Genomic DNA, 20,102 nt, shown 5'->3' on the forward strand with positions numbered 1-20,102 from the left:
AACTTTGAATCCAATCGAAAACAATCCCTGATATCCCATAATATTTTAATTTATCAAGTAGAATATTTCGATCAATTGTTTCAAATGCCCTTTTAAGGTCGAGAAATGTCGCAACAATGTACTGATTTCTATCAATTGTATTTTTCCATTCAGTTATTAAAAATTGTAGAGACGTTTCACATGAGTGTCTAGCTCTAAAACCTGATTGGTTGCCTATAAACAATTTATTGGTATTAAAGTACTGAATTAATTGGTTATATACAGACATTTCTAACACTTTTTCAAGAGTTGGTAGTATATTTAATGGTCTAAAATGTTCAGCTTTAATTGAGTTAATTTTCGGTACAGGAACAACAGTGGAAATCTTAAATTGATCTGGAAACACACCGGTTCTAAGTGATGTGTTAATTAAATTTAATATTGCGTACCCAGCCACATCAAAGCTTTTTTTTAAGAAATTATCATTTAAAATTTCTGCTTTGTTAGTTTTGTCAAGCGAGAATATAATATTTCTTAGTTCATTAATTGTTAAAGGCGAGAATTCAGTGAAATTAGCTGATATAACAGGGTAGTCATGGGTCCATTGCTGTACATTTTGAAAAACTGAAGTTATTTCATTTACACTATATATGAAATATGAATTGAAATTATTCCACACATAATGGCATCAGTAGGTCTTTCAAACAAATAAAAAATGTCGATGATAGCTCACAAACACTTTGTTCTATTTAAATTTAAAAATAGGAAACGCTTGAAGAAAGACCCTATATTATTAAATTAGATTTCACTAGAAATTAAAAAATGAATTTTCAAAAACTATCCGTTACCTGAGACATTTGCCGAAACCATATCAGACAAATTATCATTCTGATCCTCGTTTTCCAATTCTATGCTACTGTCCACTGAATGATTGCTAGCTGCTTCCGAGATCGCTTCCAAATTATCCGAAGTGTTACCAATAGACCCTTCATCAGGATATGCAAAGGACTGTTTCATATCTCCATTCTGAGGAGAAGTATCAGGCATATTGGTCGGCCCTTTGGCTGGAGTGATCTGAAATATCTCGTCATTCTTGAGGGGTATGGCGTCAATTATTTTCCCCTCGGGGATGAGTCCTACAGGATCAGAGGCAACTTGATCTACTGGGAATATGAGAATAACGTTGTTGGAGTTTTTGGCATCGTCGGTGTTTGCTGGTACTACATGGTTTTTCGTACCTACATAAGATATCCATTTAAAAGACAATTCAAGTATAAATAGAAAAAGAGAAAAACATAGAATAAGGGTTCAGAAGACCAGTTAATGATTGAAAATATAATCTATTATGAAATACTAACAACATAAATTATCGGTCAAACAACAGAGTCTTAATGACATCTTCAAATCTTCAAGGGGTGGCTCTGCAAACACGTCAACAGATCTCAGTAACTGAGAATACATTTTACTCATTCTGTAGATTGGTGACCTTTTATGTATTTTAATATTTGCCTTAACTGAGTAGAATAAAGCGTTAGAGTTGTGGAATGCAAGTACTCAGATTTAAATGAATTTTTTTTGTAAATATTTTCCAGAATTATTGGAATTGGTGTCTTTTTATACAAAACTGTAGCATTTTCAAACTATTAGGTTATTTCAAAAGTTTTGTCCGTTTTTATGAGTGTAATTAATTGTAATATATCAGTGAATACTCATTCAATTTAATCGAAATAAGCGCCATTTCAATCAGTGTACTTTTGCCACTGTAACACAATCTGATTAATCAACTCGGCATAAAAATTGTGTGCTCAAGATTTGATGAAATCGACGAAGGTTGTTTTTGCAATGTCTTGATTGGCGAAAGTTCTAGTAGAAAGTTATAGAAATGCTTGAAAAGATGATAGTCGGTTGGCGAGAGGTCTGGGTGCATATGGTGGGTGAGAAAAATCTTTGACTATTAATCCATTTAATTTTCGAACGGTGGCTCGTGAAAGGGTGGACAGGAGTTGTCGTAGAGCAGATTCGGCCTTCTTTTATTGGCTTATTGGCTTGAACGTCTCCTGTTATTGTAGAGGATCCACTTTTCATCACACAGGACGATTTGATCACAAAAAAAAGGATCGTCTTGGTTGCGCAAAAGCAAAAAAGAAGAGACCCCAAAACATGACAATTTCTGTTGATCGTTCAAATCGTGGAGCACCCATTTTTTCCAGTTCATAACCTTCGGCTGGCACCGAAGAAATATCTGGCGATGACCAGGAAAAATCTAAGCTTAACAGTAAGATTTCTGACCGGCCACTGTCAACTAAGTAAACACCTCCATAATATTATTATTATTATTAATATGTGGCTAGTGGACACCCCTCTATGCAGAATGTGTGAACAGGAAGATTAAACTGTCAGGCATGTCCTATGCGAGTGTCCAGAGTTATCGTCAATAAGAGAGTGTGTGTTCGATAAGTCTCGGTCTATAATAGAGGAGCCCAAGCGGGCTAAAGCACGGCAGATTAATATACAGGGGGATACCTTGTACCCGGTTAAGTAACTCCACCAAATATGAGCCCCATATATAAGGCCGCCTGTGAGGGATAAAGGATCAGATTAGTAAAAGAAAATTGATCATCAGAAATTCTCGAGTGTGTCAGATTAAGGTAAGGTGAGTTAATTACATGCTAAAAAGTGTATATTCCAGTAATCTGACAATTTGAGAGTAACGTAAAGAAAGGGAAAGGCAGCAAAGTTGTAGAAAAATAACTTCATTTGGACATTCTCGAGCGTAGCTATTTTTTTTATTTTGAACTGAATAATTAAAATTCGTTGATAAAGTTTAATACGTGCAGCTGTGTGATATCTATATTTCCCTCTCCAAGTTTCTATTCCTCTATTTTCTATTCACTTTTTCTCTACCTATTACTCTCTCACTCCATCCCCACTCTGAATTCTGTTGCCATGACGCCATCACAGCTGATCACAGAGACTTGTTCGTGATGAAGATGAAGATGATGATTAATTAATCAATTAATTGATCGATGTAGCCGTTACTACGTGATAGGAAATCATAATGAAGAAAAGAGAAATTAAACTTTCTAAGTTTTTTACCACTTTTATTTGTAACTAACGTTACTGCAGTTTCGTCCTATAAGGACATTTTCAAATGCATATATTGTATAAGTTTGAAAATGTCCTTATATATTGTAACGTTAGTTACAAATAAAAGTGGTAAAAATATAGAAAGTTTCATTTCTCTTTTCTTCATTAATTAATCAATTTATTGTAAAAAATTAATTTTTTTGAGCAATTTTTCAAAATAATTTTCTTATAAATACAAGTATTCTACTTGAAAAACATAGACTTATTTATTTGCATGCTATTTCCTGAGCTTTTCAATTAATTAAGTTCAATGAATTGAAAAAAATAAAAAAATATATATAATTTTTTTTTCTATAATGTTATCCAATTTGGTACTGAAGAGCCTCAAGGCAAGTGTCTTACTGCGAAACATCGATGTCTACCAGTGAGGATGACAGTGTTCCATGTAAGTGCAATCTGTTACCATTCATTTAAAGTAGAACTCCTGTGAATGATATCTGATTTTATTTCATAACGAATGTTTGGAATACACACTGAGTAGAGGAAAGTATCTCCTGTGAATGATATCTGATTTTATTCCATAACGAATGTTTGGAATACACACTGAGTAGAGGAAAGTATCTTCAGTGTTCATATAAAAGTATTTGTTTCGAAAGATTTTTTTCTTTCGTGTAATTCAATGTTTATATGAAAGAAGCTGTTTCAGGAGGGCTTTCTTTCAGTTTGTGTCTGAAAGTTATTTATTTGCATGATCTACACATCCATGTATAGAGTTACTTATTTTCAAATTGATTACTTCCTTCCTTTCTTTGGAAGATTCCCACATTTTTTGTATCAAGATGGAGTAGTAGAAAGCCAAAAACTTTCTTTCCCAAAAATTAATCACTCCTAAAAATATAACCCCTTCAATTCAAATATCAACCATTATTTTGCAATTTTTTTTATACTGCATATCTTCATGATTGTCAATTAGAACTATGCTAATAAGTGAATAAAGGATTCTACAAATTATCATTAGGTGGTAACCTAAAACTTATTATTTTTGACAGTTTAAGACATGATAGTTTAATCATTTCCACTCTTACCTGATATGAAGAAATTAGATAGTTTCAAGTTATCCTCATTATTTACTGAACGGCTTGACTTTGGAGAATTATCCGTGGATGGTATGGTTAAAGAAGTTAAATGTTCTTCGATTGTAGTATCTTTCGAAAAGTTTTCATTATGATTGCTCTTCACATGTACTCTCTGCATGAAAGAAACCTAAAAAGAATACTCAATTACAATAGTAAGGCACTTTGAAATTGTATATAAATATTACATTTTCCATTCAAATAATTACAGAATGTTTTGAACCAAAAATAATTGTAAAAATATTTCATCTCATAATTACCCTTTCTTATTACCAAAATTTACATTTTCATCACTAGAAACTAGTTCATATTCCCTCTCTCATTCATTTTTCTTAGAGTTGGTAATTTTATGAAAAAAACTCACCAGATTGTCGAGTTCAACCTCGGTAAAAAGCATAATGTCCCTTGAAATAGCAGGTGAAGATTCAATGGGGGGTTCTTCTGTATCCATATCAAAAAATAACAAATCAATGAAATTGTTCATCCTGTTTTTATCCAACAAATTGAAAATATCAGAGAATCGTGGATCGATCGGCTCGAATTTGCTCAAAGCCAGTGACTGAAGTATCTGGCAAACTTGAATGAGGTTATGTCTGTTGATATCGGTCACTTGAGAAGTACAAATACCATACTGCTCTGGATCCACAATCACAGGACATACATACAGAGTGAAGATCAACTCACTGGTAACAGCATTGGCCTAGAATTAGTTTCACTTGATCTCTAATGATATAACTATTCCGTGATAAATATACTTAAATATTGTTCGGTTATATGAGACCCATACTATAATGTAAATATCGATTTGATTGAGAATGTTCAAAAGAAATTCTTAAAGAATTGTGCTTTTCACTTTGGAATTCAACGAAATGAATATGAGTACAGTCAACTCTTAACCAAGTTAAATATAAAATCATTGGAAGATAGGAGAATTTCTATGATGATCTATACGGATGATCTATTGTCGCCAAAATGGTCTGCTAAGCTATTTTCTACCACTGAAGAGAAATAGTCCCCAAATATGTTCGCAACATGATCTCTATCTGTGATTACTTTATTATTATAGTTGCGAGTAATATCTCTTTGAATTTTTTTCTGTTCGTTTCTTTGTTGACTAGGTTCCAAACAGTTCTATTTTTATTGTTGGAATTCTTAATTACATTTTCGAAAAAATTCAACTTTGAAGCTTGATTCATAGTCTTTCTTCGCTTTTTTGTATGCAGCACGTTGCCTGTATTTTTACATAACCAATGCATACTTTTCAAATCAAGACTGGCCTGTTTCACTTCAGGAGTTATCCAGTTATGTTTGTTACTAGTGGACGATTTGTGTTTTTTGGTCGGACAACATTTATCGCTAGCATCACTTATAATATTCATGAAGGCCAGAAAGCTCTCATCTATATCAGTTTTGTTATATATTACATCAAAACTGGTTTTGGACAATGTCGAAGAGAGTTGTTTCAAGTTATGCTCTGATACATCTCTATACATAAGATTATTCAACAATTTTAGATTTTTCTAATGGCATATTATAAGAAACTGTGAATACTTTGTGATCACTGAAACTACCTTCATAAACATTAGATTAGCAAAACATGTTCTCAACGTTTGTTAGTATGTAATCGACTTCAGTAGATGAAGTTTTCCCTGACTGTTTGGTAAAAACTCTAGTAGGAGTCAAAGATGTCACTTGTAAATTGAAATTGAGTAGTAGTTCATCTAATTGGATCTTTTCAGTAGTATTTTCTAGGTAATTGACATTCAAGTCACCACATACAAAGATATCATCAGCATAGCCTAGACTATTCTCTAATATGCAAAATAATTTATGCAAAAATGTATCAAAGTTACCGTTTGGAGATCTATAAATACTAAGTATACAAATCTTTCTGTCCTCTATAACTAATTTTATCCCACTGCATTCACAATGGATTTCTTCGGACCATCTCTCAAAAATTAGGCTCCGCGATACATTGGATGATTTAACATAAATTGCCGTTCCCCCACGTATATGAGTTGAGCGACAAAATTTGGATACAATTTCATAACCAGGTATAGACATGAACTCAATATTTTCAATATCACACCAGTGTTCAACAATACTAATAATGTCCGGTATCTCTTCTGATGCGAGAACTTCCAATTTGTTAATTTTATTAGTCACTGACTGTGCATTCAATTGAAGTATTTTTAATGAATAGTTATTACTTTGTTTTTAATCGGATAAAACCCCTGAGTTACCATCAGCAGAGATTTTGGATGTGATATATGTAGCATATTGTTGATCACTGATCATGAAAGGGACGTATAGATAAATTAGAGGGCCAGTTATCAGGATCCAGAAGTTCATCCAAAGGTAAATCGAAACTTCCTATTTTAAAGCACTTCTTTTTGATTTCAGGTCAAAAGTCAATGCTTTTATCTGGAAAAGCTTCCTCAAATATCGTTCAACATTTTCAAGGGTGGTGCACTGATCAAGACCACCAATCCAAATCCAATTTCTTTTTGGTGCAACTGGGAGTAGGTTGTTCGGTTGCCCTGTGCCATACGATTTAGGAGGAAATGGTGACCCATCAATTTTTTTTATTTATGTGTTTCTTGTAAGAGACTGATTTCCAATCGTTATCATTGGAGATGCTGTCATGGTTAACTTCAAGATCGTCATTCAGGTGAATAATTCCACTGCACTTCTTTAATGTTTTTTCTTGCAGCAGTTGAAATTCTTTGTTTACTGTCTTGCTTGGGACATCCTGTATTTCCAAAGAGACAACTGTGTCCGCCCAATTGCTATCTTTGGATGTCTTTTTGCTACTTTTGTTTGTCTGCTGAGATACGTTTTTATTCTCAGCTTTTTTTGTCCCACCAGTGGAATTAAATGAGTTAATTTCAAGAGATGCCTTGTCATATACTGGATTTACCAATAAGCGAAGTGAAATGCTTTCTAACAAAGTTATTTTTTCTTTGAGAAGTGTTATGAGAGTTTCTTCATCACTGATAATTGTGTCCTTGTCCAAAATTATCTGCCTCAGGAGCTTGTTCTCCTCTTTCAAGTAATCCACTTCAGATAGAACCTCTGTATTTTGATCTGCTGTCTGGTATATTATGTTAGGAAACACATCACAAAATACTTTAACTCGTTTTGCACAACTGTTGTGGTAGGTAGAATCACAGGTGACACAGTATAACCCCGAATTGATGTATTTTTTACAATAATTGCAACATTTTTTTGACCCATCTAAACCAACACTTTTGTCGGCTGCCATCTTGGTATACCTACTTATTTAGCTATAAGATGGAAAAACCCCATTTTGAAGTACATAAAAAAAGTAAAATAGGTAGAATAGTAAATAATACATCCGCACCCATCAGATCATAAAGAATATATTTGGAAATTCTGTTTTTGAAATTAGTGAAAATTGAAACAAAATACTTGAAATGAAGACAGTTGGCACTGTATCTTCAAAGAAAAATTGAACCATAATTTCAACTGTGATACCTCCCTGTGATACTTGAAATGTGTCAGCAGATCTGGTACTAACCAAACCGGCCATCATATGCCTGCTTCCACGTATCCCCGCTGGATACGGGAATGACAGAATCACTTACGGTTCTGTTATTCCCTAACTGAATGGCATTCCAACGATGGCTTAATCCTAAGGTGTGTGTATCCGTGCCGAGAGGATGAATGACACTGAGCCTATCAGCTGTCTCTACGGAACCTTTGAGATACCGGACGCCCTCTTGTTGTAGCATCGCCTTGTCACGGTAATGCGGGGTTCTGCCGTGATTAACCTTCTTTCCCTAGCTACTCGTGGGAATTTTATGGACAGAGTAAACTTAAAAATTATTTCTGACGCTGAGTCTACAGAGGAAATGGATGTAGAGCTTACGACTCCAACTGACCTCCCTGTAAATTTAGATCAGGAGCGAGAGCTTCTCAACTCTCCAACTCCTGATCCAATAACTGAACCTAAAAAAAGCTGTGGTGGTGCAGCCAGGAAACGACTGAGTCGTCTCCTCAAAACTGCCTGGCAAATTCTTGAGCGGCGTACGCAGAATCTGTCTCAGATGGAGGAACAAACCCCCCAAGAACAGGTTAGCAAACGTTTGCCCTCAGGTGATGATTCACCAAAACCAGATGCGAAAAAGCCCTGCTATAAGTTTATAGTGAAAATCATACAATAAACTATATTGATTAGTTTTTTAAAATCGATTTTCATCAAGTATCGGCCAGTTCTATTCAATTCTGGTTTTTAGAGTTCGGCAGAACCGTACTCTTACCATCTGACCTGAAAGACCACTCAGCATACAAACTAATCGGCTTCGTTAAAAAGCTTGGTTTATTTGGTCGAGTGTGAATAGGTGTGGGCCACAATAAAACCTTGCGGGTTGCGATGTAGGGTCGAATAGACCCACTCACTTTGGACCTAACCTAACCTACATTCTCAAATCAGGTCAAAATTTGATACTATTTGTTTAAAAGACTATCTTGGAAAATCTTTTTTTTTTTCTTATTTTGACAACCCCCCAACTCTTGAGTAAACAGAGATATTGATGAAATTATTGGTTCATACCTGTTTGCCGCTGAAAGATTTCTCAATGATTTTTGCTATTTGGGACACAATCCAAGCAACAGACTTTGGAAAGCTGTACACATTCTCTAAAAGTGATGTTATAAAATGATTGGTGAACTCAACCAGTTTTATTATAACATCTCTCCTGTACTCCTCCACATCTTGAAATAAACTGGCAACTTCATTTTCATCTTGTTTGAACCTAGAATCATAAACTCGATTTCAAACTGAATGTTTCATTCATAATAAATTGTTTTACCTCATGGCCGTTTTTTCAGGGTCCACATCTAAGTGATAATCTGTGCAAGACATCATTTGTATGATAGGAATCTCCATGGCGGCACTCAGGAAGAATTTGGCAGATTGCAACACTTCGTGGAATAGAAAATATAAATGTTTGAAGGAGCAAGTTCTTTGTTTAATAATTCTGAAAATCGAAATAGAATAATATAAAATAGTGTTGCATAATTTTGGAACAGTTGATGGCAAATTTCTAGATCCAGATGCAAATGAAGATTTCCACAAACAATTGAAGTGTGTAGAAATATAAGGCAGATACGGGGTTATACCTAGAAACTTTCCTAGGATGTTTCTTAGGAAGTGTATTGAATATTATCCTCGTGATATTAGGCATAGAACACAATACATTCAACTGGGTAAGTGCTTATTTAGAAAATACAATTAGTTTCTGTATTTTTATCTATGAAAATAGATTCCAGTGGACCTCCAGTGTAGATTGAAATAGCTAAAGTCTTTCACAATATTGATTGTACCAAGGTGATTGAAGAGAACAAATTCCGGGCTAGTAGGCTGAGGTCGAATGGAATCTAGAGTACCAAGTCGCTGTTCTTGACGGATCGAGTCCGATGGACTCGAGTCTAGAAATTCGAGTCTGTATTTGTATTATAATGTCGTAACATAACCTCGAAGTAAGAGTTAAATTGCGTGGGGAACCCCGGTATCATCGATAAGCTATGGAGTTTTAAAAATATTGGATGCATTCTCAAAAATACGAAAAAAAAGTTTAAAGCTTGTTCAAGTTTAAAAATGGTTGGATGAGTTCATTATGAACAATAAAAAAACAATACTGTAGGTTGTTATTGATTTTTTATATCGACAAATAAAATTAATCGGATTTTGTTTTCTCATTTTATTCTAATATTTGAAAAGACTATATTTTGCGTACGATTAGGAATAGACGATCGTACGGTGGGCAGCCCATCAAGTTACCACAAACTGTCAAATTTTCCCAAACGGAAACCAACCTTATTATTTCGCTATAAAGTTCAAAATCGATTACAGAAATTTGACAGATTTGTATAGCTTGACGTGCTGGCGACTTTACATCGTACCAAAGCCAACTGACTCGAGTCAGTTGGACTCGCATAAATAGAATCGAGTTAGCGAGTATGAATCGATTCTTCCTGACTCAAGTACCAGGATCGAATCCGGCGTACTTGAATCAAAATAAATTGCTATTCAAGTAGGCTAGTTCTAAAGCAGGAGTCGAGTCAAACCGTACTCGGCACATCACTAGTATGTGAGTTTACTGCGAGTATGAAAGTTGTATCTCGAAGTCTCAGCTTCTATATGAATAATTCCTATTATGCCTGTTTTCAACGGGCTCCAAAAAGTGATAAGGATAGGAAAGTAACTGTTTTACCCAAATTCTCAAATTCCAGTTTGAGATCAAAAGAGAATCTTGTAGGTAGATTTTGACTAAAATAATCTTGAATAATGATCTTGTGTATCTTTTCACATGAATAAAATCTTTCTTATTAGTCAGTGGGCATAGCCCACTAATAAGAAAGTTTTTCTTCCTTATTCAGAGGAATCGGGCAAATTACGGATATGCAGTTGGTCTCTAAAAGAAAGTTTATTTTTTTCCTTGCCTTCTCTGGAAGTTTCCCTTATTTTTTGATTAATTATTAAGAAGCAGAAAGCTGAAAAAATGTAATCCCAAAAACTAATCTCTCTTTAAAATATTTTCCTTTTCACACATTATTAAGCAATTCTAACATAATACATTAAAATGAAAAAGGTATGTGGCATGAATAACTATGACCCAGTGATTTATTTTATCAATTGATTAAAGATAATTCATATGACATCACCATTAAAAGAATTTTCGAGTAATATGACTTGGATATTGCATTGAAATATTCAGAATTAGTTGTTTGGTTTATCTGTAATTCAAACAGAGCAAGACTGATAGTTGAAATACTAGAAATACGAATTAATTAAACAATTAGAACAGTTTATATCACCTGGTCTATAACCGTGTGGAGAAAAACAAAATCATTTTTAAACCCGCATTCCTCTATTTCAGTGGATTCAAAGATTGTATTATATTAATATGTCTCCCACAAAAATCCTATTTTATATGCACTAGGCTATAATCAAATGTTACTTCATACATAGATGATTTTAAAATTTATGACTTATATAATTTTTTCTTTGGAAACATTTTCAAAGATGAAAGAGCAGAGTCATCATCAAAGAAGTAAACAATTCGTCATTCAACACTTTTTTAAAGAATTTAGCATTCCTAATTGCAACTGAACTCGAATGAAATATATTTATTTTTGCAATTCTACAACAAATCTCTTTAGTTTTCATTACCTTACCTTCTTGGATCTTCGCAGTTCAGCAGTTGTACCTTAGCAAGCTCATACAGCAAAGTAAGCATGTACCTTGCATCTTCTGGAAAAATGAAGCAACCATACAGGCCAACAACAATGTTTTCTAAAAGAAACAGATAATTTTGTGAATCCTCCGCTAATTGTTCTCCCGCAATTAACCATTTTGCTAGCTCTTTCGGTTGGGTACGAAGTGCTTGAAGCAAGTTGGAAATCTTTACAGAATTCTGAAATAAATCCAGTTGATGATTTCTTTATATGATCAGTAAATATTTATTTTAATGGATTCCATTAGTTTTTCAGAAAATTTCAATTGCCTAATTTTTCTTGTCTGTCAATCACGAATCTGAAGTCAAAAATTAACATTTCTATCTACTTCCACAGACAGCGAATCAAATTCCAAAAAATTAATGATTTTTGGAATTCACTTTTAGTCATAATAACTTTTAAAATAACACTTCTTCCATAATCGTAAGCTGCAGATGTTTGATCACTTGCAAGTTCCATCTTTTTGTATAAAAATATTTTAATCTTCTCAACCTGTTTATGATGTAATGATGTCAAAATATAATTTTACAAGGAATTTTTCGTTAGTTTTGTTGGAAGTTTTTTATTGCTTCCGACTGCCCTAAGGGCTTATTGTTTTCCCCCATTTTTTTCAAATCAAATCAAATTTATTCGTCACCAAAGTCCATACAAATGTATAAAAGACACATATCATATATATAAACTTATTGGACTAGTAATAACAGAACCTGCAGGCTACAGATAAAACCATCAGGTCGTAAGTGAAAGAACAAAGCTATAATAATACAAACATGAAATAAGTATGTATTAAAAGAATTATAATCTGTTCATTAATAAAAAAAAACAATCATACAACCAAAAAATATTTAGACATCGGTATGTTAATAATAATATAATATAATAATGAACATAATTTGACATATATATATATATATATATATATATATATATATATATATATATATATATATATATATTGATATATATATTGATTTCAAAATGAGACTGTTTTTGTTTTGTTTGTTTTCAATCGAGGACCGCCTGCCCGGTACTGACGATGCCCAATAGGCTGAAACAGCTGTCTACCGGTGGCTCTTAAATTGAAATCAATATGGGAATGATCAAAAAGTACTTATCTATTTGTTTTTTGATTTTCATGAAATTATTTTCCAGCAGTTTGACTGCATTAACCTTTCTAGATTTCATATCATTTCTAGAAACACGTAGATTCTTTTTCCGATGGCATTTCAGGTTAGCTTCCCAAATTTCTGCTACCGCAGTTGTCGGTTGATTGGTCAAACCACCAACACTGACATGAAAACTTGGCAAGTTGACTTGGGTGTCACACCAATAGGTGGTTCCACTTATGTTTCGCTTGCGTTTTCGCAGCTATTTTTATCAAGTACTTTCTTGGTTTTTTCTCATTTTGTCTTTCAACGTGAATGAACTCAATATGCATTACGTCTCATTTTGTCTTCAATCGACGACCGCCTGCCCGGTACTGACGATGCCCAATAGGCTGAAACAGCTGTCTACCGGTGGCTCTTTAATTGAAATCAATATGGGAATTATCAAAAAGTACTTACCAATTTATTTATTTTATATATATATATATATATATATATATATATATATATATATATATATATATATATATATATATATATACATACAGGGCTTTTCATGATGAGCGTTAATTAGCCGTTGAATAGGGATCAACCTGAAAAGTCCACAGTATGCATAAGTCAATATGACCTACCGGCTTCTTTGATTTTTCAAATGGAACGTCCCGTATATAATATCATATTATCATTCATTATCACTTTGTCAACAAATTCATATACTATTTCCCTATACCTATCTATTACCGTTTAGATGATATAAATTAATTTCGATATTTTTTTTACCAAACATGAACTTTTATAAATGCTGATAATCTTGAACTCTCTTGCACTAAAACGATCAAATTTGAAATGGAATGGGGTGATACTATGAGGATCTGCACTCCGAGTCATATTTTCATTTGCCTCATACAGAGCCTTCAAAAAATGCAGATACTTTGATCTCATGAAAAAATGAGTGGAACTCAATTTTTTCAAATGGAACACCCTGTATATTTCAACATTTTTGAGCTCTACATCCAATTTTAGATTAACTTTGTTCAGATAATACTATTTCTATTTTTAACCGTTTTCGAGATAAACTGTTTCAAACGGAAATTGACATGGTTTCCTTGTTCATCACTCATTTCTGTAAAACAGATATCGTTTGATGTTTCTCAATTAGTCACAGATAATACAATGAATAGATAATTATTAAAATACTCCTCTACCATCGAATGAAACATCTCTTCAAACAATAGTTTTATTAACGCTGAAACACGAATTGAAAATAATAAACCCATAAATTAATGAGTTAATTTAATCGTCAGTGTATTTCAGAATATGTTCAAATACATCTCCACCTCTACTTAAACAAACATGTAATCTCTTCAAAAGATTGTCATGTGTAGCGCTTCTGATCAAGTCTGGAGTCAAACTATTGAAAGCAGTTGTAACTCTCGATTTCATATCTTCCATTGTCGTTATTGGAGTAGAGTAAACCATATTTTTAATGAAACCCCACACGAAATAATCTAATGGATTGCCAACGAAAAGGTCCATTATTACCAATCCATCTGTCTTCGAAGATTTCGGTTAAAGCTTCGCTGACTGAATGAGAATTATGGGGTGGAGCACCATCCATTTGGTACCATACACGTTCTCTTCCTGGTCTATTATTTAAAATCATTTGAATTCCATTCCTCAGTAAATCTTCATATTTTGATGCATTCAAATTATCATCATAAAACTCGATATAAAAAATTGACTCATTCTTTATGGCACAAAATACATTGAATTGCCATCTTTCTTGAAAACCCCTTTGGCGGACAACATGGGGATTTTCTGGCGCCCAATAATGACTGTTGTGTCTATTGAAAACTCCATTTTTTGTGAACTTGGCCTCATCTGTCCATATGATATTGTCAAGGAAATGTTCATCCTCTTGAGTCTTGACAAGTAACCATTCAAAGAATTCCACTCTACGAGGTAAATCAGTCTCTTTCAAATGTTGGACACAGTAGAACTTATAGGGATGCCATTTATGCTTATTAAGAATTCGACAAATTGTCACGTAGGGTATACCTATCTCCCTTTCAGCCTCGTGCAGAGAAGCATTTGGAAATGCATGAAAGTATCCCAAAACTGTTATACCATTGTCATCATCATCCACTTTAGTCTTCTTACGAATGATTTTTGGACGGAAGGTTCCATTCAACCTACAGTTTTTTAGTAGTCGATTTATCACATTATTATTTGGCTTCGGAAGTTGTGGATATCTTTCATGAAATACTCGGCATGTTCTACTTGCAATTCTATTGCACTCACCATAAATTATTAATAAATTCAAGAAATCTTCATTACTGTAACCTAATCTTGACATTATTCTATTATAATTGGTAGCTATCACAATCAGCAGTCAAAACCACCAACGAAAGTCTGACGTTAAATAATTGGTTTATTTATTTTTCCAAAGCACACTATTAAAAAATATTAATGTGTACTGTTGTACGTTAGAGACCAATACCTCAATGTATACAAATTGTAACTTTTTCTAAGGTAGGTACATACCAATTTCGAATTGAATGATCTGAGACAGTTAAAAAACTAGACAAAAAGAAATATTACTAAGTATAAAAAAAAATGTTGAATATCCAAAATAAGTGATGAATTCAAAAAAACGAGCAAGAATACCACGTCAGTTTCCGTTTGAAACAGTTTATCTCGAAAACGGTTCAAAATAGAAATAGTATTATCTGAACAAAGTTAATTTTAAATTGGATGTAGAGCTCAAAAATGTTGAAATATACAAGGTGTTTCATTTGAAAAAATTGAATTCCACTCATTTTTTCATGAGATCAAAGTATCTGCATTTTTTGAAGACCCTGTATGGGACAAATGAAAATATGACTCGGAGTGAAGATCCTCATAGTATCACTCCACTCCATTTCAAATTTGATCGTTTTAGTGAAAGAGAGTTCAAGATTATCAGCATTTATGAAAGTTCATGTTTGGTAAAAAAAATATCGAAATTAATTTATATCTTCTAAACGGTAATAGATAGGTATAGGGAAATAGTATATGAATTTGTTGACAAAGTGATAATGAATCATAATATGATATTATATACGGGGTGTTTCATTTGGAAAATTAAAGAAGCCGCTACTTTATAGTAGAAGCGACAAAGTCGCTTCGTCTGAAATATTTTAGGCGTGTAGGTCATATTGATTTATGCATACTGTGAAATTGTCAGGTTGATCCGTTAAATAGTTTGTCAGAAACGACTTATTAACGCTCATCATGAAAAGCCCTGTATATATATATATATATATATATATATATATATATATATATATATATATATATATATATATATATATATATATATATATATATATATATATATGTATATATAATCAAGAAAGGTTATTGCAGTCAAACTGCTGGAAAATAATTCCATAAAAATCAAAAGATAAATAGATAAGTACTATACCGATCATTCCCATATTGATTTTAATCTAAAAACCACTGATAGATAGCTGTTTCAGCCTGTAGGGCATCCTCACTACTGGGAAGGCGGCCTCGACTGAAGACAAAATGTGAATAAGTAAGAAAAGTACTGCGTAACAAGCGAGACATAAGTAGAACCACCTATTGGCTTGCCAAGTTTTCATTTCAGTGTTAGTGGTTTGACTAATCAACCGACAACTGCGGTAGCAGAAATTTTGAAAGCTATCCTGGAATTCCATCGGAAAATGAATCCACATGTTTCAAGAAATGATATGAAATTGAGAAATGTTAATGCCGTCAAGCTGCTGGAAAATAATTCCATGAAAATCAAAAGATAAATAGATAAGTACTCTTCTGATAAGTGCCATATTGATTTCAATTTAGGAGCCACCGGGAGACAACTGTTTCAGCCTGTTGAGTATCGTCAGTACCAGGCAGGCGGTCCTCGATTAAAGACAAAATACGCATTATCAAAAAAAGTACATTTTCATGTAAAGCCACACTCATTTTGAGATATTTTATCATGGTATATATTTTGACACTATTGTGTAATAGCATGAAGAAAATATCTACCTATTTATCTATACACTAATTTCGACTGAAGCCAAATTCCAATAATTTTTTGTTTCAACTTTGACCCAAAGTCAAATGCTGACAAATCTGCCTTCCTTTCACGTTATATTTCTATTTTGATTGTTTTTTTATTAATTATAAAAAAATATCAATAGTTGACACTACTAAAACTAACACCTTTGTTATATCTAAGAGGTCAGTTGGAGAAAACATATAGGTGAAAAGAGGGTGTAATTCTTTCTTTTAATTACAACTATAGCTCAATGCTAACAATTCTGCCTTTTTTCCCACTATACACCAATTTTGACATGAGTCAAATTCCGACAATTCCATCATTTTTTACACTATATTTTTATTGTATTAATGAATTTTCAGTAATTATCAAAAAAATTGAAATCACAAAAACATATCACTGTCAGCGTTGACAAAATTCACGCTATGATTTGCAGTGAGGTGATGATAACCTTTCGACACCAATCGAAAAAAAATACGTTTTTCCATGGAAAAAATAAATTTTTGCATAAACTTTTGAAGCATGGTAAAAAAATGAGTAAAGGTGAAGTGGTGAATAAAATCATGAGTATCTTGATCGTTTTTTGGTGTAAAAAAAGATGGAATGTTACCTTCTTTTGACCTTCGGGGGACCATTATTTTGAAATGAAGGGAGAGCACTGCATTTTGACTTCAGAATCGTGTTTTTCCGCTCAACATTTCACAAAAATGTTTTCAAAATCTTCTGCTGGCAACAATCAAAATATTTACTAATGTTTCATATATCTAATCTACTACTTTTCATTTCTCAAATTATTCCTTAAATGAAAAATTTTACCTGGAATCCTAAAATTTGTTTGGCTTCCACAAATTCTGAATTGAGCAAATAATGAATTTTTTTTAAATTTTGGGATGTGCTTTCCCGTTGATATAACAACAAACGTTGCTTTGTTGTAATCCAAGAATCTCTTATTATGTCATGGGTTTTGCTAGTTATCAATTTATTCAACTCTTGTATCTTATGTTTTTCTGTTTTAATGAGTAATTTTTCGTGTTGTAACTGTAGAATAAGCTTATACACATCTACTTCTTCCTCCTCCTCATTCTTCATTGTGAATTGAACCTGGAAAAAAATAATGCATTTCAAGCAATATAGAAGAGTATTCAAAATGAAATAGGAACTTGATTCTAATAATGAATATTTCTGTATATTTTTTGGATTTATAGGAATGAAAAACCTGAGGATTCTAATGTATTTTTAAAGAATTCATATCAAAGTAAGACTTTGTCAAAGTAACATAAAATTATATTGCAATGGTCTTTGGTAACAATGCTAGAATACTGCGTCAAGTATGGCAATGAGAGTGGCTTTGTGTTTAGATTTGTTTTCTCTCCCAAAATTGGAGAACCACATTCTATATATCAATAAAAAATTAAAGGTTCAATCCAAATTTTAACAGATAATCAAAGATGGGAAATGTTAGTTACAAGAGGTAACAATTTCTATAAAAATGTTGCGAAAGTACCCACAGAGTTTTGTCCCATATAGCAGCATTTTTTATTTTGATTTATATTGCTGAGAACAGACATAATTGTCATGAAAATTTCTTCCTACCTTTTATTTATTTACACAAATTTACGTTGTTTAAAAACACATCGGTTGTGTTTCAGATTTCTAATTTACAAATAATATATATCAATATTTTCAATACTAGGATGAAAAATAATTTTGATAGGAGGATACACAGATCACAGATGGTTTATGGAAGATGGAAGAATTAGCAACATTGTCATTTGTCATTTAAAATCCCATTGACAATAACACTAATATTCTGTGGTCGAGATGAATCAGTCAGTTTATAGGGGGGTTATTGAGTGTCTAAAATTTTGGCCGTCATGTTTTGACGTCATTGGAAAGAGAAATAACTACATTTGAACTGATATAGAATGTATACCGGAAAATCCATAATATAATCTATTTTTTCTTAGTAAACCGTTATAATACTGCAGAACTATTGATCAAATTAGGCATTCCTAATTTACATACAAAGTCAACATGATAGTAATTATTATAATAAATCATTCTAGTTTCGTGTTTGATTTGATTTTAAAGGTTATAAAATATATTCAATAATAAGTGAGCAATCAAGTCACCTCAAGATTCTATTGATTTAATTTAATCACTTGACTGTAGTCAACCAATCATTCCTCAAAAACTTCATATATAGAAGCTACTCTTTCAAATTTGTCTGAAAATCACTGTTTTCAAAGTGAGCAGAGCAAGTGTACTTCTCGAACGTGATTTCGCAATTTTTCACCCGTCAGATGTTCAGTCATTGTTTTCGAACTGAACGCCGAATAAATATTAAGAATAATAAAGGCACAATATATACAAGATTACAAAATATTCATCATAGATGAAAATAATATGATAAATAAATCATTCAAAATTCACAAATCATTCTATTACTCTAGAATAACTATTCAGAACTGTCAATGCTCTCAGAATGCAGAATGGCCAAATACCTTTTCCTTCAATGACGTTACGAAATTTCCCTCACCTCAGCACTCCTTTGACAAAAACGACTCTATTTCCTAACTCCTCATATAAACTTTCTCTGGAGCCCTGGAGATAAAATTTAAAATATTTTTGTGCTCGATCAGCAACTGCTTTTAAGTTCGAATGTTTAAACTTTATGTCATATTTGTCAAATCAAAATAGAGGTCACATCTGACCACAGTTTATTTTTATATTCTCAGAGACTTTTTTCAGATGATAGAAGTTACGACATCAATAATGAATTAGAAAAATAATTGATGCAACTTCAAGAAATTCCACATATTTAAAACAATACTGTTATCTCTCTTACTAAATCATGCTTATTTTTGAAAAGGAAAGCCATATTATATAACTGTCTGTTTTTGAGTGGAGATCAGATACAACTTCTAAGTTATATTTGGACATAATAATGATGAAAAGAAAAGAAACAAAAGCTTGCAACATGTAAACTATCGTAAACTTATTGCAATAACAATAGATAAATTGAAATTCACTGCTTCCGCCGTTTTCATGACCATGAAAATTCTGGTGCACGTGCAACAAAACCTCATCATAAGCATGATGATCATTTTTCTTTTACTACAGAACCGATAAAAATTCACTCTTCATGAAAAGGTACAGTTTGGCCACAGAATAGTGTTTGGAGGAAGAACGCAGGGTGCCTGTTCATATATATGAACCCTGAATAACGGACTAGCTAGTATTGAGACTTCTGACAACCTCAAAAGCTTCAGATATTTTTCTTAAATCGAAAACAATGGTCATAGGGAATACTTAATGATCATAGGAAATACTTCCTTCTTGTGAAATATAGTTTTTCTGTTTGGTGAATCAAGATGCATGAAATGTTCCTGGTGTGATGATTTGGACCCCTTTTTGTCAAAAAGACTCCCAATATACGTCCTATCAGTCTTCTCTCCTCGATGA

At 32.8% G+C, this 20,102-nt stretch overlaps 1 protein-coding gene across 1 annotated transcript in view; it reads right to left on the bottom strand.

The window, feature by feature from the left end:
* Positions 1 to 18,394, bottom strand: part of Gapvd1 (GTPase activating protein and VPS9 domains 1) — a 32,656-nt gene extending 14,262 nt beyond the window's left edge. Inside the window, exons 1-8 of the mRNA XM_023173706.2 lie at positions 18,231 to 18,394; positions 17,454 to 17,738; positions 11,403 to 11,641; positions 9,035 to 9,202; positions 8,776 to 8,977; positions 4,564 to 4,899; positions 4,152 to 4,329; positions 828 to 1,217 (exon numbers count right to left, since the gene is read on the bottom strand). Of these exons, the coding sequence (XP_023029474.2) occupies positions 828 to 1,217; positions 4,152 to 4,329; positions 4,564 to 4,899; positions 8,776 to 8,977; positions 9,035 to 9,202; positions 11,403 to 11,641; positions 17,454 to 17,726 (1,786 nt within the window). The 5' untranslated portion in view covers positions 17,727 to 17,738; positions 18,231 to 18,394. The remainder of the gene's footprint in view (positions 1 to 827; positions 1,218 to 4,151; positions 4,330 to 4,563; positions 4,900 to 8,775; positions 8,978 to 9,034; positions 9,203 to 11,402; positions 11,642 to 17,453; positions 17,739 to 18,230) is intronic.
* Positions 18,395 to 20,102: the final 1,708 nt, after the last annotated feature.

The sequence above is a fragment of the Leptinotarsa decemlineata genome, unplaced genomic scaffold, assembly GCF_025532065.1.
Source record: "Leptinotarsa decemlineata unplaced genomic scaffold, Ldec_3_MD MMD2_tig00026328_RagTag_RagTag, whole genome shotgun sequence".
Classification (NCBI taxonomy): domain Eukaryota; kingdom Metazoa; phylum Arthropoda; class Insecta; order Coleoptera; family Chrysomelidae; genus Leptinotarsa; species Leptinotarsa decemlineata.